We start from the raw sequence: 22,851 nt of genomic DNA on the forward strand, positions 1-22,851 counted from the left end.
GAGTAACAGAGAATGCCAGTGGCAGCAGCGCTCCCCTGAGTGCAGCAGGGTTATACTTGTGCCAGATTGAGGTCAGAGCTGAGCTGAGCCCTTGAAGCTGCCAGACCTGCACTGGGAAATCAGATTGGGCCAGGTATAGGAGGAGCACATCCCAGCTGGCCGCGTGCTCTGTGATGCAGCCATCTCTTCTACTTGGGTTCCTCACAGCATTTTGGCCTTTGGCTCCTGGTGTTACATGGCTGAGTTGTTCTGTATGTTGTGCTGATTGTAGGTCCCACAGACCACAGATGCTGTTGTGTGGGAGTTCAACTTGATTGCTTGAGTGTAAACACTTTTGGAGGCGCCCTGGGCAGTTCCCCTGCCCTGTATCCAGGGGCTGCTTCAGGATGGCTCCGGCCTCCTGTAGGGCCTGCGCTGCACTGGCATAATGCATATGGGGCATGGAGATATTGCAGGTCCCTTAGGATGCCAAGTGGTGAAATATTGGTGATATGTGGATGGTTGGACTGGATGATCTTAGAGGCCTTTTCCAAGGTTGATGATTCTGTGATTCTCTATGTTCGACATGGCATTGGGTGACTGTGTTTGGGCAACAGAATCTTGCCTGAGGTTTCTGCAGATTACAGTGAGAGCTTTAACATCTGGTGAATGTACAGACAGACATCAGCACTTAGGTGTGGGTTATCTGGAGCTGAATACCACCCTAAATGCTAAGATGGACATGTAGGTGTGGGTTATCTGGGGCTGAATACCACCCTAAAAGTTAAGATGGACATGTTGCATAGGAACGGTAGCCAATAAAAACATGTAGTCTGGATTGAAGTCAGTGTTCATTTTAAATGGTTGTATCTGTAGAAATACTGCTGGCAGGAAAAAGGAAGATTGTTGAAATACATCTCATACACTGTTATAGGAATGTCCAGATAACATTTATTAATCTGCACCACTATAAATCATTAGATCTGTTTGTGTTTGCAGACTTATGAATCTTAACTGAGGGTGCAGCCTAAAGAACAAGATGTATGATCTTGCTTGCTAACACTGGTAACCCTGTGCCATAGCCTGCCTGGCAGGCTCTCATTAGACCTTCAGTTCTTGGGAATCTTGAAATTCCTTGAAATTTCTGACCAGCACTTAGAATTCTGGAGTCAGTATGTGACACTGATCTTTGCCCTGCATTACGTGCCGTGCATATCTATACCTGTGTCTGTAAATGTCAAATATAAACACAATTTCACTTGTAAGGGATTAATCAAGAGAAGATCATTTGAGGTCAGTGGAGCTACACCAATATGAAGCTGGTGATAGCTGGAGCTTGCTTAAGTACCTGAAGTATTGGAGTCTATGAATTTCACATTGGGTACTTTCTTCCTGGCAGTCAGCGTCTCTTGATCGGGCCCCTCCTGCCTGAGTAGGTCATTTACAACAATGTGAGGTTATCAGTCTGGATTCCTCTGTTTTTTTTGTTAGGAGAGAATTACTATTTCTCTGTTATTACTATTTTTCAGTGCAACTTATGGGTGTAAGCCTAAAAATACACCTCCTTCAGGATTGTTTATTGCACAGCAGATCAGTCTCGCTGTCATTTGAATCAACTACTGTAGGTGGAGTGCTACAGAAGGGGAACAGTCCTCTCTTTGCAAATGTTATTGCTCAAGATAAGTGTGTAAAAAGCAGATTAGGAGATGACATGTGACGTGTCCTTCCCTCAGTCTAAAAGTGCAGGTCATGAGGTGAACTTTGCCTGACTGGTTATGCAGGGAGTTTGTTTGCACTCGTGGTTCTTAGTGACAAGGCTTTGAAAAATAGAAATATAAAATGACTCTGATGAACTCCTGTCTCAGTTACTGTGTATGTGGAGACCCTCTACCCGTGTCTGATTCGGAGGTAAGAACCTTGTTTAACCTGTGCTTTTGCTGTCATGACCTTGGAGGGGGCTTAGTGCCAGCCTCACCCGCTGTGCTGAAGCTGCTGGTGTGGCAGCTGGGTGCTCACTTCCCTCTGAATGGCTTCAGCTCAGCCAGTCGTGGGCTGAAAGCTGCAGGGAAGCTCAAGTGTTCCTGAGTGATGGCTGTGACACCACAGAATTCAGGATTTATGGAAGTGATCTATTTAGGGGAAATTTCCTGTCATAAATGGAGGAATTTAATGTAGAACAAAGGATCATTTTTCATATCTCAATTGCAGTAATCATATTAAAATGCTATTTAATAATGCTGCCTACTAGTTAAAGTGGTTTCATACAGTGGAATTTCTCTTAGCTGTCAAAATCTGCTGTGCTGGTTGAAAATGTCACATAGAGCAGAAGGTAACAGAGGATGAGCCATTTTATACAGGCTTCATTGTAAATCAGTGGCTCCAGGCTAATTGTTGCTTTGAATATGCAGTACCTGAAATGCCTTCAACTTATCTAAAACAGAAACAAATGGTAGCCAGAGAGAATCAAAACGTAGCCTCTCTTTTTGGAATATTTTTTAGCTTTGAACGTTGTAAGAAATGCACTTGGGCAGTGTAAAGATTCTTGATAAGGAAGTAGGCTGATTTTTACTACAAAAAGGTCAGAGTTAGTTCTTAATTCACACAAGAAATTACAGCAGGGTTGAGTTGCTCACAGTGAATTGGAGTTTATCATTTGCTCCAGCAGGCAGTCGTGAAAATCAAACACAGAAACACCTGTCTTCCTCTCTCTATTTTTTTTTTCTATTCTGTTTAGAAGAGTCAGGAAAGGCCAACGAAACAATGAGAGTTTGGAAATTTAAGGCAAAAGTGAATACAAATTTTTAGGTGCAATGTTTTCTTCTCAAAAGCTTCAGAAGTTTTGATAGAGAAGTTTACAGCTGTGTTACTCCATGTGGACTGAAGTCCTTCAAAATGTTGCCACTGATAAGTATTTCAGTCAAGGCTGTTTTGAACTGAACTTGCAGTGCTAGTACAGATGTGACACGTATGGGCATTAACCTCAGTGGGCCAAATGGGCTGCTAAATACAAATGACATTTGTGTTTTCTTAGCTTTCTTTTTGGAAAGATTAATTTTCCTGTGTTTGTATTATAGTGTTGTATCACTCTTTCTGTTCTACCTGACTGGAGAGATAAGTAATTTCACCCTTCCAAAATGAATCATCTCACTAAACCAATTTGCACACAGCCACACAATCTGTAGATCTGACACTAGAAAGAGTGTGGGAAGGGTGGTGGGAGGAATGTGATCATCCGTGTTGGTTTCACATACAGTCACTTGACATCAGGAAACCTTCACACTGAGACTCACAGCTTGTTTCCATCACTGGGTGGAGGTAAAGCAAAGGAAAGTGTGTGGGTTTATCTATTTATTTATTTATTTAGCAGATGTTACATTTGTCATTTCCTACGTTCATGAAGTTCTACAAGTGCCATAAGGCAGGACTAAGGGAATGTAGTATTCATGGTAGTGTCAAAAGTGCCTTTAGGCACTGCAGAGGTCATAGATGAGTTACAAATGGTGTTAGTGATGTTCCTTGCCTAAGAAATGCTGCCAATGTTGTGTTAACTTTACACAGCACCAACAGCTCATGATATCTTTCCTTTGCAAAGTTACTGTCTTCCTGAATCATCAGCTGCGCTTGTTGTATTTATGGTAACACTTTCTTTTTAGCAATGTTAAGTTGATCTGCCATGTGAAAAACAATTGATTTAAGTATCAGAAAATTCTGTAGCTTATTTGACTTGTTCACATTTAAAAAGGTTGTTTCTGATGACCATTGGAAGAAGTCCTCATCCCAGGATGAAGAAAAGACAGACACGCAAAGGGTCACGCCCAGGAGATGGGGCTCTGGAAAAAGGTCTCGGCCCAGACCACTCTCAGACTATGGCCAAATGTCAATCAGAAGTATCTCTATACCTGAAGATTCAGTTGCTGTGGAGTCGCAAAAGACAGACTGCATGGATGGAGAAAATCAGCCAGGACTGGCTCCTGTTGGGTCTGTGATCCAGAGCAATACAGTAGGCTACTCCAGAGGGCGAAAAAGAAGACCCATCTCTGTAATAGGTGGGGTCAATTTCTATGGAAGCGGTCCGGCAGAAGAAATTGAAGGTCTGCTGACACAAGTAAGATAGAGATGTGCTCTCTGCAAACTGCATAAGACCCTTTCACTTCCTTGTCTTTATCTTCAGCCTAGAAAATAGAATGGATGCTTCCTTTTCTTCCTTCCCTTTTGTCAAGCTGACAGCATATACTCAAATTTCTGCTTTCCTTGTCACTAATTACTTTGTCTTGTTGTTAAAAAGCAAAACAGCATGGAATAAAACCGATACTGTGTTTGGGATATCTTTGTTGTATTGTAAATTAACCTTGTTTCTTTCTTGGAGTGATTGTTACTTCTCATATTGGTGTGTATGAGCTCATTTGTGTGTAATACAGCTCTGTATTTAGTTACTTTATAGGGTGTAGACTCTGAGGAACAAAGGAGTACAAACATGGGATAAAAGTGTATTGTTTGCCAGTCATTGCAAAATCTCCAAGAATAGATCTGTGCAAACCTGCAGTGATTGTTGTGGTGTTCAGAATCCTGGGATTATTAAGGGTACTTAAAACTAACAGGGAAGTTACTGCTGAAAACTAATGGGTATTTCTTCAAGCCAAGCTCAGTTTATTAAAGGACTATCCATCAGAGCAGCTATTTGAGTTGACTCTTTCTTTGCTCGGATGCTTCTGCAGGGGTTGGGCTTCAGTGAGCACATTGCTGGGACTGCAGTACTGTGGCTAAGACCAAAACTTTGGAGCATTCCCAAGAGAGGCACATTTTTAAGCCAAATGATGGCTTTCACAGGTCTGCCATGGAGTGACAGCACTAGGGAGGGAAGGAATCTGTATTAATGCCTTATAAAAGAAACATTACTTGTCTTCAAGTAAATAACTTTGTTGTTTAATTGGCTGATTGTCTACAGTGACTGACTACTTCTGTTAGCTATTTGAAGCAACAGATCTGACTTACTTTTTATTATTGTTTAGCGATAGGATCCTGAGACATTGCTACAGCACTGAGGAAATGAAGTTTGAAGATGAGGTTGCAGTTAAATTGTACTAAATGCACACTGGGTTTTTTTGACAGCCCTTAGTATATTTTTAGCTGAAATGTTAAAAAAAGAGAAGACTAATGAATCAGGAATACGTGTGTAGATGTATTTTACATGGGACCACTGAAAGACAAGAGAAGATTAAATATGTCTTTATAGTTTGCATGATGAGATTTTGCTGTTCAACATGGAGAGCTTATGCCAGGTCATTCAATCTGGTTGATGTGAAGTTGTTCAGGGATGACACAAAGTTAGACACAATTTCCAAATAGGTGGTTCTCTAGTCAAAATAAAGCAAAAGAATTATTTGACTAAAGAAAATGTCTTTTACGTAAACTTAAATAACTTAAGCTAAATATTATCTTTTTTTAATGTGACTCCTGGGATCTTTAGAGCCAAGGGATCATTTAGACCATTATTTTAGTCTTACAAAAGAAATCTATTTTACTATACGAAGGAAAAAAGCAGTCTAGGAAATATACGCAACTTCCAACACTGTTGGTCATTCTTGAGTGTTGGTCATTCATTGGTTAACCCACTCAGATGGGTATTTATTTGCAAAGTTGACCTGAAATCAGTTAGATTCCAGAGCATTTAGATGTGGAGAATTACAAGATGAAAATTACATTGTGTGCCTGATTGGAAGAGAAAACTATGGAGTTTCAATATAACAGAGAACTATAACATTACAGAACGTGATGATAGTGAATAGTGTTTAAGGAATGTCAGGTTGTGTGAGGTGGGCAGGTCTGCTGCTCGTGTAATTAGCTGGACTACCAGCAGGAACCATCCTTCATGCCAAGTTGTGCTCAGCAGAATGTTGAGTAAGTTGGTTACTAACACCGATGTTTCATGTTTTCCCCACAGCCCACCACGCGGCCGCCTGTCCCCGCACACCAGGTGCCCCCCTACAAAGCTGTCTCTGCCAGGTTCCGGCCCCTCACCTTTTCACAGAGCACTCCCATTGGCCTGGACCGCGTTGGGCGACGGCGGCAGATGAGAACATCTAATGGTGAGAAGTGCAAGCCCTTTTAACTTTGCATCTCAGCTTCTTGCCCTGGTTTGGCCAGCTCAGTAGCTCAGTGTGAAATAGGAAATGGTGCAGACAAAGCTGTGCACAGTTAGGTTGCTTAGTTTTATAACTTTCTTGTCAGTAGCTTGCCCTGTGGTGCCTGTGCAAACCTTGTTCTTCACACCTCCTCTTTGCTCTGGTTTACTCTTTTGCGCCACTTGTGCTCCTCTATTTTCCACTTTGTGTTCACATACTTGCCCACAGCTAATACTGAAATATGAAGGAAATATTGTATAAAATGCTTGAGTTCACACCCAAACCACACCACATATATTTAAAATATTATTTGTTATGCATTCAGCTTCTCTTCCTAGGTAGAAAAACCTTAAATAATTGAATAGCTTGTTTCTGAGAAGTGTTTGCAGTTGCATTTGCTTACTCAGAGATGAAGGCAGCCCAGCCAGATTTCTGGTCAATGATGGGTAGATTCTTGGAAAAGATTGCCTTTTTGGAAGCAGTACTCTTTATCAGCATCCGATACATGCTGTGTGGCTTTTTTTCTGTAATTCTTTCCTATTAGCATGCAATGTTATCTGTAGGTAATGTAAAGTCATATTTAGTGGAACATTTCTTGGCAGGTGAGTTTGGGTTAGTACCAGTTGTGTTCTTTCACACTGAGCATAATCTGAACAGTTGTGTTTTAGTGATGAGGGCTGGAAAGAAGCAAAATGTTCACTTTAGAGCCTTCACTGTCACAAAGTTCTGCTGAGAGGCTCCACTCTGCTTCTTTGCACACAGAATCAGTAAAGTTGCCTGGATCAGGGCCTGCTATGACTACAAATTCAGCAAGACCAAGTGCCAGGTCCTGCACTTTGGCCACAACCCCAGACAATGCTACAGGCTTGGGGTACAGTGGATGGAAGAGTGTGTGAAGGAAATGGACCTGGGGGTGTTGGTCTGTGCTTGGCTGATCACAAGCCATCACTGTGCACAAGTGGCTAAGAAGACCAATGGCATCCTGCCTTGTACCAGAAATAGCACAGCCAGCAGGAGCAGGAGGTGATTGTCCCCCTGTACTCAGCTCTGGTGAGGCCAAACCTTGAGTACTGTGTGCAGTTTTGGGCCCCTTGCAGCAAGAAGGACATTGAGGGCCTGGAGCATTTCCAGACTAGGGCAGCAAAGCCATGAGGGCTCTGGAGCACAAATCTATGAGGAGCAACCGAGGGAACTGGGATTGTTTAGTCTGAAAAAGAGGAGGCTCAGAGGAGACCTTATTACTCTCTGCAACTACTTGAAAGGAGGTTATGGCAAGGTGTGGGTCAGCCTCTTCTCCAGCATAACTAGCAATAGGGTGAGAAGAAATGGTCTCAAGTTGCACCATGGGAGGTTCAGGTTGGATTATAGTTAAAATTTCTCCTCTGAAAGTGTGGTCAGGTAATGGAATGGGCTGCCTGGGGAGGTGGTAGAGTCATTGTCTCTGTAGATGTTCAAGAAACATTTAGATGTACTGAGGGACATAGTTTACTGGGGAAACATTAGTGTTAGGTAGACGGTTGGACTAGGTGATCTTGGAGGTCTTTTCCAATCTTGGTGGTTCCATGATTCTCAGCAGGAAATCTAACAGAAAGCATTTTTTAGTGTTTCTTTGGTAAAATTACACTTATGTTTAGTAGTTAGTATTTGGTTTATATGATTCTAAGCTAAAGTTTTGTTGAGTAATATCCAATTTCTGCTCAAAAACCTGTCAGCTACAAATCAATTTATAGAATGTTTTATTTTGAGTTGTCCTTTCCATTTTGTATTTGTTAATCACATGAAGTGACATTAGTTACCCTGGACAACTGCCTGAGTGGAGTACATTTCCATGTACTCAGCTATAGCTGTTCTCCTCAATATAAGCATCAGGATGATGAGTGCTCAAAGCAAGATTTCTGCCAGTTTTCAAGGCAGTGAAGCAACATTTATTATACTAGATTAGACTTTTATGACTTGTTGTAATAAACGTAGAAATTGAACAGGAAAAACTTCTTTAATGAAAGCCCTGAAGGCAAGTGGGAAAGCAAGTGGCTTTGTAATTAAAGGGCTGTTGCACAGATCTTTTAAGTAGCTCCAGCTGAAAATAATGAAGTGACTAGTGTCACACATTCTGGTCTCTTTCCTTTTTCTCTTAAATTCACAAGGCATTTCCTTGTCTTTGAACATGTGAGAGTTTTTTGTTTGCTCATGTACAGTGAAATTTGATAACACAAAAGCCCTTTATTATAGACAGAAATTCTAGACCCAAGCCTTGAGAACCAGCTGTATCTTATTGTAGTGATTTGTTAAAGCCTAATATATTGTATGGCTACTTTTATAACAGTGGGAGACAGAACTGGAGATTTAATTTTTTAGAAAATCAGCAGTTACAAAGCAGTAAATCTTCATGCCATAGGAGACAGAAATGATGTAAGGAGAACTTCACTTGTGACTCTTATTGCTACTCTTGCGCATATTGATACTCTTGTGCTTGTAGCATTACAGTTTAAAATTAATATGAACAAAGTTACCTAATTGTCACAATAGAAGAAATTATTATAAATATCTCAGAAATTCTGTCTTTTTAACATCCTGTGGGCTTGAATTTAGCTGAATTTATTTGTGAACCCCTTTAGATAGCCTCAGCTCTGAGTAGGTGGAGTGGGATTCAGCCCAAGTTTAAGTCACCTCAATTTAGTTCAAATGTGACTATCTACATGAAAGTATCCATTTCAGACACCATTCAAAGGCAGTGGTGGTCTGGGGCTTGATTAAGTTGCCCACCCTTGGTGTCCAGTACAGCATGGGATACCTGAGTATATGCACAGGACTGGCAGTTGTGGCCAAGAATCTATGGGCAACCTATTCCCCTCATGAGTGGCAGCCAGAGGCCAGTGGGATATCCAAAATACTTGAAATGGTGCTAAGAACCTATGTTTAAGCAACTGATAGGAGCCCTTAGTAATTTCCCTCAGGGTAGATTTGATAAGGAATTTCCTTAAAGTGGACTGAATTCCTCTCTCAGCTTGTTCGATTCATGTTGATTGTAATGGGAGTTTAGATGGTTGAAATGTGGATCTTGCCATTGAGATCAATACATCCTTTTATTTGCCCACTCTACCATTCACCTTCCATCAAGGTTTTCACAACTCAGTCAAGGTTTTCACTGTTCATCAGGGCTAGATTTGAGCAGATGTGCTGCCTGTGCAAAGTGCAGCTGGGGCACAGACTAGGAGAGGAAGTTTTCAGGCTCTACCCCTATCACCAGCCAGATAAAAAGCCACCCCGTGTAAGTTATTGGCTATGGAAGTGAATAAGCAGATTTTATTAATCACTCCTTGAGAGAAAACAGTTTGCAGCTTGCTACCGTGTCCTTGCTAATGCTGTCCTGCTTTCTAGAAGAGTGAGAAGGTAAGTAGATGAGAAAGCAGGAAAAATGTATTGCCCGGTTGCTGCTCTGGTGGCTGTCTGTGACTGTTAGCCGGTGGGTGGAACACATCTGATCTTGCAAGCAGCTCCTGGGTGGCTGCTGCATACTGAAAGGCTCAGGCAGGCATAAGGACAGAAACAGGAGGTAAAGGAGCATCATGAAATGCCCTTCCCTGCTGTGGGGCAGGCAGGTGCCCTGGGAATGGCAGTGGGCAGGAAGCAGAGCTGAAGCTGCCAGGTGAGAACTAGGAGATGATAAGGAGCCTGATGGTAAAACTATCTGAAATGCTGCCAAATAATGTGCTCAGTGTCAGACAGAGAGCTCTTTGTAACTTCAGGCACCTTCTTGCAGAAAAATGGTGTAAAAAAGGAGATTTGGATTACTTACAAACGGAGGAATATTTGAAATGAAAAGATCCTTTGTTTTCTGAGGCAAAAGAAAAGCAGGGCGCTGCCATGCAAATCGAGAGATTACAGAGTAGTTTCCAAACAAAGAATTAGGGGAAAGCTGGCAGGATGGACTAATACACATTATGGGGTAGCACATCCTTTATAAGCAATTTAAGTGATCCTGAAATGAAGGATGGGGCAGAAGATGGCAAAACTCTACTGCAAAATAGGAACTGTAGGACAAATTTGGCTTAAAAAGAATTTAGACAACAGGAAACTCTGTTGCCTGTTGTGAAAATGTAAAAGAAAGATGGAGAAATACACATATTTTAAAGAAGCTACATGGCATATGGGTGTATAATAAATGTGATTGAAGGAAGATGGCTAGCAGAGCATTACCAACATATACAAACATACAGGGGCGGCAGTTGTGCTAGTGAAAGAGCGTCTCTAATGTATTAAAGAAAAACTAACAAATTCACTGCACCATTGAGTGTCATGGGATCCATGGATTAGGATTGCTGTGCCGGAATAGGGCATAACAAGATTAAATGATGAACCACCTGAGATCACACAAATGATAATAAATGTGATGAACTAAGGAAATCAAAGAAGCATCAATAGCAACAAACACAGTCATAAAAGGAGACATCATAGAATTGTAGGATGGCTTGGGTTGGAAGGGACCTCAAAGGACATCTCATTGCAACCCACTGCCATGGGCTGAGTTGCCAGTGACCAGGTTAGACTGCAACTAAGCAGGAAACCTACAAGAAGGGAAACAATTCCTGAGTCATTCCTCAGGTGTGTGTGGAGAATTACACATAGAAGAACAGCTCTTTGAGGGTATGTGTTGTCTTAGTCTATGGAGCTGAGTTGGTTGACCCAGCTGAAGGAAACAAAGAATTTGGGGCGTAGTTCATGGGCCAAATTTAGATGACAGCAGCGATGGTATAAAAGCACCCAGAGTGATCCAGTGAGCAGCAGACTTGTGAATCTGACACAACAGGACATAGGATGTATAAATAAGGTATATAGTACTTTGAAAGTCTAATAGAGAGTAACAGCAGCAAAATGGTGGACCCTTATGAAGAAGCAGAAATGTGCATTTTGTAGAGGGATGTGAGGGGAGGTCTTCTTATGAATTACTGAGTGATGAGGCACTGAGAGAGGAGGAAAGTGATTGGCTTTATAAAGGGGAGAGATAATGCGTGGAGATGTGAAGGATTGCACCAGTCTTCTGTGTTTGGTGTCTTCACAGATAACGGGGAAAGGGAGATGTTTGCTGTTTCTGCATGTGGGCTGCGTTGTTCATGGCAGTGAAAACACAAGCTGCTTGAAGAAAGTTGCAGGAAGGATTTCATGGCAGTGATACACTGCGCATTCACTGTCAGCAGCTGGAATGTGATGTTGATAAAAGCAAGGTAGTGCGCATGGAGGAAAACCAGCCCAGCTTACTGAGGAATGGACTTTGGACAAGATGCCTCTCTGAAGGCAATTGCCTTGTGATTCTATAGATAAACAAAATGTCAGTTCAGTGCATAGTAACCGTCAAAACAGTAAATAGAAGGGCGGGGATTTGTAGGAAGGGAATGGAGAACAAAACAGAAAGCTTGATTGTGCCACTGGAGTGGCATGTGGGGGCCATCTGCCCGCTCCTCTGCACCTCAAAAGGCTTTTCTTACAAGGGACAATAGAAAGAAAGGCAAAAAGGGTAGGAAAATCCATTCACTGTCTCTATGCAAAAAAATATTAGCTAGGCTTGGACTCTTTTATATGCTGATTGGCGTGGGGAAAATGAATTGTTATTTATTCTAATGATGTAGGAACTAAATGCAAGTCTCAGGTAGTTAAGTTCAAAACAGAATATAGTTTTAAACTATGAAATTAATTGCTGTGCATGATATGTCAGATCCCAAAAGCTTACTGAAATTCAGAATACGATTTGAAGATATTGGCTCATTAAACACTGAGATACCACATCTGCCCCAGGAGGAATCTGATCTGCAGATAGCTGGGATGAAGGGAAGTACATTAGAAAGCCCCATTACATGCCTCATATGGTTTTATGTTCTTCACTAGGCATCTGCTGCCTGCCGCTGTCAGAGAGCAGTGGGTTGGGGGCACTAGGGTGGGTGGGTCCCATGACATTTTCTTGTGTAAAGCCTCGATAGAATATTGAGAAAAGGATGAAGTGGGATTTATTATACATTCTGAGTGTTGTTGGGATGTATTGCGTGATCTGTACTTCCTACTGTCTGTTCAAATCGTTTAAGGCCACCAAAATTAGTGTTCAAACTTCCTGTGCTTTGTAATAGCAAACCACTGAGCTGAGAGCAAACATAGGAGGGTACCTACAACAAGATTTTCCTGGTGGCAAACCTGCTTTTGCTGTTATGGCATTTGTGCTCTGTGCAGCATGTTCAGTGTTGTTGGGAGCAGAGTGAGGACACACTAACTGCAAGGACAGCCCTGGCCTGTCCCCAGCTGATCTGTGAGGATATGAACCCACCAGCAGCTCACCCCATAGCAGTGCTTTGGTGGCAGCTGCGTTCATGGCCACGCAGCTGGGAACTGTGCAGGGGAGGAGGGCGGGCAGCAGCCCACAGAGTGCTGATGAGTCACCAGGCAAACACGCACTTCTGTGCCACTCTGCAAGAGTCACATCGGATGACTGGGTTCCAGAGATGATTTCTAATCTCTCCTCTGTAAGAATGGTGTGGTGTCTGATCTGGTTTCCCTTTGGCAGTTCAGAAAGAGGGGTTTTGACATGGCAGAGAGCTTGTGTTCAGGCTGCTGCAAAGTGAGAAGCCTTCACTAGCGCGGTGATGTACCTGAGTGTACCTAGTGCAGTGATGTACCCTGGCTGGTTTGTGTCTTTGCAGTTGTGTTTTTACCAGTTGTGACTCCTGTGAGGATGGTGGGGCATTGCAGCCCGTAGCTGCTGCTGAGGGCCCTGTTTTCGCTCCCTGCTTGCCATTTGCGTGTGAAAATGCCTCTGCCCTCCCTTTTCTCTCTGTGTGCTGCAGCCTTAACCTTTTGGCTGCTGGTGCCCTGCGTAATGACACAGCACTTCGCTGCGAGGCAGTTCCAACAACCACGTTAAAAAGAAAAAAAAAAAAAACAAAAAAAAAAACAGAATTAAAAAAAGCCTTCATTGTTGATTTCTGCTGTTATCGCAGCTGGTGTAATGTAACAGCGATGGGCTGATAGTCGCCTGTGTAACTCAGGGAACTCCCCTCGCAGTGGCTGGGCTCGGATCGCACTGAGGTAGATGCCCTCCCCGCCGCCGCGGGGCCGCCTCCCGCTGCCGCTCTGGCACTTCCTCCCCCGGCAGCTCAGCCTGCAGCGGGGCACAGCCGGGCCGTCCTGAGCAGCTCCACAGGCCCTGGCCCGGTACCCCGGTGTCAGCATGGTGGCCCGCGGGGGAGTGGCACGATTTTGGAGTCTGGAGAGCCTTCATATGGGCACAAGTGAGTACACACTTTTCTTTTGTTACGGTGTTGAATGAGGCGGTTGTGCCTGGTGGGGGGTTTGGATGTGTCGTGTCACTCACGGCAGCCAATGATGACACCGGTGGTCGAGCAGCTGGGAGGTGGGATCGCTCCACTGCATCCTTAAGTTTTGAGCTGCCAGGGAGCCCATCCCCAGCTCACAGCCCTGCCTGCAAAGACAACGTGAGCTTGTTGATTGCTGAGGAATAATGAGCAGTCAGCAACCCCAGAATTGCAGTCATTTTGCACCTGGATCTAAATGAATTGAGTTGTCTCCGTGTGCCATCCTCATGTGCCATACTCACCAGAACAAACCAGCAGGCAGCACCAACATTGCAGAGGAGATGTATAAAGGGTCACTGCGATGATTTGGGTGTTGTTTTTGTCATCGTCATCATTGATTTATAAGCTAAACATTGATTTCATGAATTATTCATTTGCAGGTTTTGTGATACATCTTACAGGGTGTGTTTGAGAAGTTTATCAGTGCTCAGGTTTATAAGCCTCTAGGAAAAAAATCTTGGTTTTTTTTTTTTTTTTTCTTTTTTCGTTTTTAAGAAGGAATTCCCCCATCCTTGTTTGTTGTTATTATGCCATCAACATGAGTGCATATTTGAAGTGCCGGTGGGTAGCAGAGCATGGTAGTACAGCTGTGTTGCGTCAAATCGAGACCATGGCATGTTTTTCCTCCTTTAAAGAAAACAAAACGCTTCTTTTTTATTTAATCTGTGTGGCTCTCAGCTTTGATCTCTCATACATCAACACCCAAATGGGCAAAGAAGCTCGTAATGGTCTGAGCAGCCAGGAGTGGGGGTTGAAGTCATCATCCCCATACAGTAGATAACTGATAATGTGTCTATTTGTGATATGGGTAAAGCAAGGGCATGGTCTGCTGCTGTGCCTTGTGGGTGGGTGGGAGCATCAGGTTCAAGAATTCAGCCAAGAAATCCCTTCCCCTTGGAAGGGAGAGGGCTGCTGGGCTGCTGCTCTGCTTATCTGGGACACAGCAGACATGCAAAAAGGAGTTCAGCACTAGCAGCCCATTCTGGGTATTATTTTTATTGGGTTTTTGAGGACTGTGTGATCTTAAATTAATTATTCATTAATTTAATTTATTTATTATTTATTTATTTAATTTTTATTTTTATATATATTTATATTTATATAATTTATATATATATAAATTTATATATATATATATATTTTATATATATATATATATATATAAATATATATTATATATTTATTTATTTAATTTATTATTATTTATTTAATTTATTAATAAAATAAATTAAAAAGAGTTAAATTAAGGACTAACTAGACAGCGCATTCAAGCACTAAGACACCGATGGTGAGCGCTTCATGCTCATCCTCAGAACTGTTTTGGACACTGCATTGCAGCTGGCTTTCCAAGCCAAGGGTCTGGCCCTGAGGCACATGGACCGGAGTCAACCTGTGTTATTGGTGCCAAAGCTAGTCCCTTCCACTTGTGAAGGAGAGCTGATAGCCACAAGGCCCTATCACCCCAGATAGTAAAACCCATCTGTGAAGTTTTGTGCAGTAATTCCAGATTTTTTGTGTCCACAGATACAGTCATTTTCATGCTGTTTCTCTTGGTTTCTGTGGTTGTACAGCAACGATGAAGCTCACCTTGTTTCTCTAGTGTTTCCCTACCAGATGTGGGCTGCCCACACGTTTTGATGGCAGTGTGTCCAGGGGGAGCATGTCAGGGATATGACAGGGCTGGGGACTGGCAGCAGCCCCTCTGAGTGCTGTCACTGTGAGGTGGTAACTGCGCCCAGACCTCTCTTCTGGGTCAGATTATTTTGCATTTCTTCAGGATTTAGCAAAGAAAACTCCAAGAAATATAAAATAATAATAATCAAAAAGCTTGTAGTTCTGTTTTCTTTGCACACAAAAGGAGAATATCTCCATTTCATTGGATGCTAAATGAGAAAATTACAAAAAAGAATAAAGAGTAATTCATGTCTGAAGAGTATTTTTCCAGGCAGCCCTACACTTTCATTGTTACTGTTATATTCTTAGTAACAGTGGCAACTCCAAAGGATTCCTCTTGCATTGTTTGGTTTTGGAATAGGTGCCTGTGTAGGAATGATTGCACAAACAGCTGTTCTGCCTTTTGTTTTAGCTGCTGCAGATGGCGGGACCGAATCTTCAGCATTGGTTGATGACAATGGCAGCGAGGAAGATTACAGCTACGAGGAGATCTGCCAAGCCACACCAAGGTACCTGCAGCCTGGAGGGGAACAGCTCGCCATTAATGAGGTAACATCCTGGGTTACATTCCACTCTGAGGAATCTTTGCATTGTTATCACGATGGACTGCTTGTTTTCCACACGTGGGTGGTTTGTTATTAATAAAAAGGGCAATGGCTGTAGCCATCGTAGTAAAATATCCAGCAGCTGTGGTATTCTGCCTCAGACAGCGTGCAAGGTCAGATGCCAAGGGAAGAGCTCAGTTACAACACTTCCTGCGAGCCTGACTCATTAGCTACATACCTGCTCTGGAACAGGACTCTGCTTGTTCTTCCTGTAATGGATGTATGCACAGATTTCTGAAAATGCAGAATTTTAGTTTTATCCTCTAGGAGAATGAATCCTGGGCACTCTGGTGAGATGTTCTGATCTTTTTTTGGTAGTTTATATATAGTTCATTCTTTATCCTTCACGTCCCTTTTCTCTTCCCATCTCAGCTGATAAGCGATGGCAGCATTGTCTATGCAGAAGCTCTCTGGGACCACGTCACTATGGATGATCAAGAGCTGGGCTTCAAAGCTGGAGATGTCATCAGAGTCCTGGAAGCTTCCAACAAAGACTGGTGGTGGGGAAGAAATGAGGACAAAGAAGCCTGGTTTCCAGCTAGCTTTGTCAGGGTTAGTAACTCTGTTGCCTTTGCACCACTGATACATGAGGCCCTTGTAGTAGAACATGGAGGTGACTGTGGCACTAAATCTAAATGAAGGGGCAGATCCTTAGCATCTTTACATCCAAACATCAGAGGTGGAGCTCCTAGCGACTTCCCACATTATAATGCAGTAGAGGATCATACCCTCAGATCCTCTAGCTCTTCACTTCTTCCTTTGTGTGGCCCTTTTGTAGCTGAAGAAATTTCACAAGTAGAAATGAGGGCAGCAGGAAGCTCAGCCAGGAGTGTATACGAAGAGAACAGCAGTTTGTGTGAGAGACTGGGGCGAGCTGTGCTGTGTGCTGCTGGCTTCTGGTACTGCAGGGATTTCCTGGTAAAATGGCATAATTTATTACCACAGTCTTCTCTAGGAGTCTGGTTCATAGTCTGAGCTCCCTTGTCAGAACTTAACCAGGTTATTGTGACTCTTGAATGATATAACACCAAATTATATTTTATAATTAAATTTAATTTACTTTTTGAGAGCCTTTAATGAAACTTGAGCTACACTGTATTAAGTACCGCACAATCTGCAGGTGGTGGTTCCTGCCTTTAGCTCTATAGCCAAAATGGACAATGAGAAAAAAGCAGATAAAGAAGGTGCTGTTACCCAGACAGGGAGCTGGGGCAGAAGAATATCATAAGCTGATTTGGCCCAAATTAGGCATTAACTATTAGTAAGGGTGAGAAATAAACTTAATTCTGGAAAATATACAGGTACACAATGTGTATATCTCAGGTGCTGGGAGTAGAAAGCCATGGGTTTAACTAGCTGAAAAAAAAAAATCTCAACACATTGTTTGAATGTCCGGTGAGTAGAACGGGAACTTTTTATTGTGTGGAATGCTGTCTTGTAAAGAAGGGATCGGAGCATTTCTGCCCAAGTTGTCACTTATTTGTCAGATTTTTGTAATGGTTTTGTCACATTTTGTAAAGTTTGCTGTTTTACTCTGCTCTGCTTTGTTGTGGCTGCAGCTGCGAGTTAATCAGGAAGAGCTGCCAGAAAACTGCAGTAGTATCCAGGACGAAGAACAAGATGCAGATATTAGCAAGCATCGTCAGAAAATAGCTGAAAACAAGGATCAGATGAGAACCAACGTTATACAGGAAATCATGAACACAGAACGAGTCTATATCAAGCATCTCAAGGACATCTGTGAGGTACATGCTTTAAGCTGAGGGCATTCAGCTGACTTAATGGGAACAAAACATCCCACTTAAGTTGAGAAGTGGAATAGTTTCCTATGTCAGGGCATTCCAAACTGCACTTCTAAGGCTGTCACTCAGAAGTTGTGCCCTCGTAAGGCTTTCCTCTCTGCAGGCTGCCACGAAGCACCACTTCCTTTCTGAAAAAACCATTCCACTTTCGACATGGAAAAAATTGTTTGCATGTCTGACCGCTATTTCCATAATAATAAGGGAGAGGAAATGCAGTTTATTTAAAGCTTTTTATCACTTGGTTTAGATAGGAAACCTACAGTGATTGTAATAGAACCTGATACAGTTCAGAGGCTAAACTTTATGTAAGTAATGTGCAAAGAGAATGTTTGCTGGTGAGATTTTCTTCGGCAAAGAGACTTAGTGTGGATGCTTCAGAGCTACAATGTCTTTAAAGGTGCCTTAGAACTAATTTGTTTGAGTCACGGAATAGTGAGAACACTGTGGTTTTTTTTCTTCTTCTCAGTCAAATTACCTTGAAGGATCTTGTTCCATCAAGAAGCTTCTTAGTACTTTTCACTGACGTTTGCTTTCTCTGACATAGACTGTGAATGCATTTGACCTGTTTTTTACGTGTTTGTGGTTAACATCTGGATGGGCACTTAGCAACTTACAAATATTCTTACTACACTTAGTTTGCTGGTTCTCTCTGTATTTGCCATGTTGTTATCCTTCAGTCATGGCTAGATTCTTTCACAGGCCATGCAATAGACACGACAGCAGTTTGTTTCTTAGTGAATCAGGCCTTTTGGTACAGCCAGGAAAGAAAAACTTGCTGCATTTGAGGAGTGCCTGCAGCCCACATTAAAGAGCCACACAGGAGCTCATTTTCGTGGTAATCCTCAATAGATTTTTACAGCTGTCTGCTCCCAAAGCTGTTTGGGAGAACCCTGCCTAGAAGCAGCCTGGCAGATAGCCCCTGTCATGCCAGCTATCCTTAGGAGTCATCTGCTCCCATAACTGATGGTGGAATGGAGCACAGCTGCTGTTCATGCTATCAGCTGCTGCTCTGCACACTCCTGTCCTCGTGTAGCCAGAGCAGCAGGTACCTAAGGATCTGCGTGGTGACAGCAGCTGAGTCTGCAGCCTGAAGTAGGCCCCTGGCCTCACATTTACCTTCTGGTTGTGGGAGTACTGATAGGATCTGGTTACTGACCTAATGCTGGGGAGTAGAATTTTCTCTGAAGGCATTTTAAAACTAATGGACTTGGTTATGCATCTACTTAGCCCTGGATATGAAGGAACTAGATCCATGTGATGTTCTTGCAAGTGAACATACAAATATTTTTATGTTAATCTTGTGGTACTATTACCTCCTTACCAGTACTTTTATCAAAGAACAGCATTCTGAACATATTACAGTATGACCTTAATTTTGCTTCCCTGGCTTAGACTGGGCCCTACCTATACCAGCTGCCTAAGGAACCAGTACTTTAGCCTTGGTAGAAATTGTATATTAGTTGTTTCAGTGTTCGTTCCTGTAAAGAAGAACTGTTATGGCACATGAGATTACTAAAGAAAAGCACAGCAGTTAAAGCAGGAGTTGCACATTGGCTTGGAAGAATCGATTTGTGCATGAATCTGCAATCTCCTTGTCCAGTCGTGTACGTATGGCTGGGAATCCGCTCACATGCCCATTGATCACTGGGTTTTTGCCAGTTCAATAGGATGCTTTTAGGGTAGAAACTGTTTCTGTATCTTCAAACTAATGAGGTTTTTTGTTAATTTTGCTTCCAGGGTTACATTCGGCAGTGTCGCAAACATACAGGAATGTTCACCACAGCCCAGCTCAGCACCATTTTTGGAAATATTGAGGATATTTACAAATTCCAGAGAAAGTTTCTGAAGGATCTTGAGAAACAGTACAACAAAGAGGAGCCTCATCTGAGCGAGATAGGATCGTGCTTTCTCCAACATGTATGTTGCAGAAGTTGGTTTTATTTATGAAATGAACAAAATCTGATAAGAAAATGATAACTGCATGAGGGGACTTTACTACCAAGTGGCTATCAAATGTTGGGCTTTAAACAGGCAGCATTTTAGAATGTAAAGTGTTGACAATGAGGTTTAAAACATATTTAAATATTTCAGATTTCCCCCAGTCTTTAGGAATTATGTGTCTTTGTACACGATTTCAAAACCATGGTGATCACAGATGAGCTGGTCTGTCTGCAGTGATCTCAGATTGCTTATTCAGGAGTGCAATAACTTCCTAAAGAAAATAAGGATTGAAGGTGGTGGGGAAGGAGTCTTAATTCATAACAGAAACCTGTAGCTGTCAAGGCATTCTGATTTCAAGGATTCCCCAAACAGAAGTACTTCTTGAAGTACTGGGCTTGGTCATCCTGACCTTAATTAAAGCCTTTATCTCTGTGTTCATGCAGAGAATGTACACAGCTTTGGCAGTTAAAGGTAGATTCATGTGTAATTACAAAACTGGTTGTTACTGAATTTGGAAGCAAAATAAGAATGAATTAATTAATGTAAGTAGATATAATAGGTATTACAAAATATGTCTTTCATCCTTTGTAATCAATACTTCAGGTAATGCTTTGACTTCTTTTTTGTAGCAAGAAGGCTTTGCTATTTATTCAGAGTACTGTAACAATCATCCCAGTGCCTGCATTGAGCTTTCCAAACTAATGAAACAAGGCAAATACCGTCACTTCTTTGAGGCCTGTCGCTTGCTTCAGCAGATGATTGACATTGCCATAGATGGTTTCCTACTGACACCAGTGCAGAAGATCTGCAAATACCCCCTGCAGCTCGCAGAACTGCTCAAATACACCACGCAGGAGCACAGGTGAGAGAATTAAAAAGACAAATCTTAAAACAGGAATCTAATTACTGAAAGCCTTTGGGTGACAAAACGCCAGTTCTCAAGATCAGGAACAAAACTACCAGTGACTCCAATAGAGTGGAACTCCTTACGGGCATCTTGAAACCATTGCAATATTATCCAAATGTTATAAAAAATCATTAGGAAAATGTTGTTCAGGGATTTCCTGGGTATTTTTGCATTCATTGCTGTGGCCTTCTGATAGAAACTGCCACTAAAGGTAGGTTGGTACTCCATCAAGTCCCCCAGTACGTTCAAGACAATTTCATATTGCCCCAAAATAAATGCAGAATACTTGGGGAATGCTATTTCCATATCAGTTCCATAAAAAATTTGATATGAGAATCTTTGTTATTTGCACTCTTTGTAATCTGCTTTGTAACTGAGCTACATCACTGGGCTTTCTGGATATGTGCTTGAACAACTGCTTTGTTCATTTGTAAGCTCAGTGTAATGACTGAACACAAAATGGAACTCCTCACCAGAAACAAGTTGGGTCTTTACCGAAAATACAAAACTGGGTAGAGATCTTAATGGGATAGGACAGGTACTGTAAAAGTAAGAGCTCCTCAGAAAAGGGAAGCAGTCAATTAATTAAAGAATTCTTCCCATGAACCTACAATAAATACTTTTTTTATTTGATGTCTGCCAGAAAACATTGATACTAGAGGGAACTATTTATTTTTCTTCCACTCCTTCGAATTACTTAGAATCATAGAACAGAATCATAGAATCCTTAGTGTTGGAAGGGATCTTTAAAGGCCATCTAGTCCAACTCCCCTGCAAAGAACAGGGACACCACAGCTCTATCAGGTTGCCCAGGGCCTGATCCAGCCTCGCCTGGAAAGTCTCTAGGGGTGAGGCATCCAGCACATCTCTGGGCAACCTGTTACAATGCCTCCACCCTCACTGTAAAAGACAGTGATATCCTTATATCTAACCTAAATCTACCGTGTTTGGGAAACAACTCCAGACACTAGATTTTCATCTAGGATAAGTAAGAACTGAAGTTACAGGTTATTAGCCTTTCTAGTACACCCCTGGGTTGATTACCTCTTTGACTAAATTAAGATTATATCTTTAAATGCCTGTCTTTTTATGTGCACAATTGCAAGAAAAATGTTCCACTGTAACCCCAGTGCTCAAAGTCCAAATGCAGCCTGAGGTGATGCTTTGTGGGCAGAAGTCTGTGCTTGTTCAACCTTCAGAAAACCACACTTGGAAACAAGGGAATTTTTGCTAGGGACCACAAAGGATGTTGACTGCTGATATTCAAGGCTTCAGCTCTGGTTTCTACAGACACAGCCACGCTCTCAGTGTCCAGAGGTGCCCACAAGCAGACAAGCACACACTCACACAGAGCCTCAGCAATGCTCCATTCAGCCTATTCTGTATCTTTTTCTTTTGTTGTCTTAAAGTGGCTGAAGATGTGCACAGAAGGCCACACTGCCACAAGTGAGGGCTGATGTACACACAGAGAGGGAGAAGGAGCTGAGATAAGGAAGGGCAGGAGTAGCACAGTGGCTGTCCAGTGGTCACCCATGGTACATCTCCCTGACACAGGCAGGATATTGTTATTGTTCATCTCATTTTTTGAGTATACTGCAGTAGAAAAGGGACCCCAAAGCTATCAACAAAGGGAGGAGAGCTGGGTGCAGATGTGTAAAGAAATGCATCCATCAGCAGCAGCTGATGAAAATAGGAACTGAGACAGAAGCAGATAAACAGGACAGTGTCGCTGATGTTCTGGCAGGGTTTATTTCTGTCTCATACTGTTTTCTACCTCCAACTTCCTTTTCTGCAAGAGTCGTAGAGATAATGGAGGGGAGGCAGCTGGGACTCTAAGGCAAGAAATAAACCTCTTTCCTTCCTTTTTCTTAGAGACTATTTGAGGAAGGTGAATGAGGGATTGATTTTATACAGAGGGAAACCTAAACATGCCTACTGGCTGGGGAGAGCTATAAGCATATGTGGAGCTCAGGGAGATAAGAGGGAAGCAGAGCAATGGAGGAAGAACAGGAGACTAAATTCCATCTGGAGCAGACAGGGGAAGGTGACAGCCTTGGCTCTTGCACAATTCTTCCATGAAAATGGGCCACTTTATCACTTTAATTCTTCTCCTTGGTGCTCAGGCTCTTGGGTCCCTTGCTCACCAGGTTGCTGTTTGTATCTTTTCTGCCTGCATAACTTTCCTTGTTCACATTTTTTCACCCAGCCACTGGGAACGAAAGGGAGAAAATGCAAGTGTTAAACATGATCAAAGGATGACCTTTGCAATAAAATCCCCCTAAAATCTTGCTCAAAAAGAAATCCCTTTGGTGAAATGTATAGATCAGTTTGGGGTTTTACCACTGTTTTCAGTAGAGACACTGTTTCTATTCATTAATCTACTTCTGCCTCCTTGTACCAGTTCAGTAATTTGCTCCTGCACAAAATGCAGCAGTGCTCTGTACAGACTGTTGTGTGAGGTCGAGG

The 22,851-nt window shown here is 42.4% G+C and overlaps 1 protein-coding gene across 7 annotated transcripts in view; it reads left to right on the forward strand.

The window, feature by feature from the left end:
* The window catches only part of SPATA13 (spermatogenesis associated 13), a 130,366-nt gene that overhangs the window by 99,911 nt on the left and 7,604 nt on the right, over window positions 1-22,851 (forward strand). For 4 of the 7 annotated variants that reach the window (XM_015852092.2, XM_015852095.2, XM_032442162.1 and 1 more), the window contains exons 3-9: window positions 3,722-4,084; window positions 5,921-6,065; window positions 15,543-15,679; window positions 16,108-16,287; window positions 17,295-17,480; window positions 19,275-19,454; window positions 20,108-20,340. In XM_015852092.2, coding sequence (XP_015707578.1) covers window positions 3,722-4,084; window positions 5,921-6,065; window positions 15,543-15,679; window positions 16,108-16,287; window positions 17,295-17,480; window positions 19,275-19,454; window positions 20,108-20,340 — 1,424 coding nt within the window. Of the gene's footprint in view, window positions 1-1,578; window positions 1,888-3,721; window positions 4,085-5,920; window positions 6,066-13,079; window positions 13,373-15,542; window positions 15,680-16,107; window positions 16,288-17,294; window positions 17,481-19,274; window positions 19,455-20,107; window positions 20,341-22,851 lie in introns of those variants that run through there. The other 3 variants (XM_015852097.2, XM_032442163.1, XM_015852098.2) reach the window with 3 other exon arrangements.

Source organism: Coturnix japonica, chromosome 1 (assembly GCF_001577835.2).
Source record: "Coturnix japonica isolate 7356 chromosome 1, Coturnix japonica 2.1, whole genome shotgun sequence".
Taxonomy (NCBI): domain Eukaryota; kingdom Metazoa; phylum Chordata; class Aves; order Galliformes; family Phasianidae; genus Coturnix; species Coturnix japonica.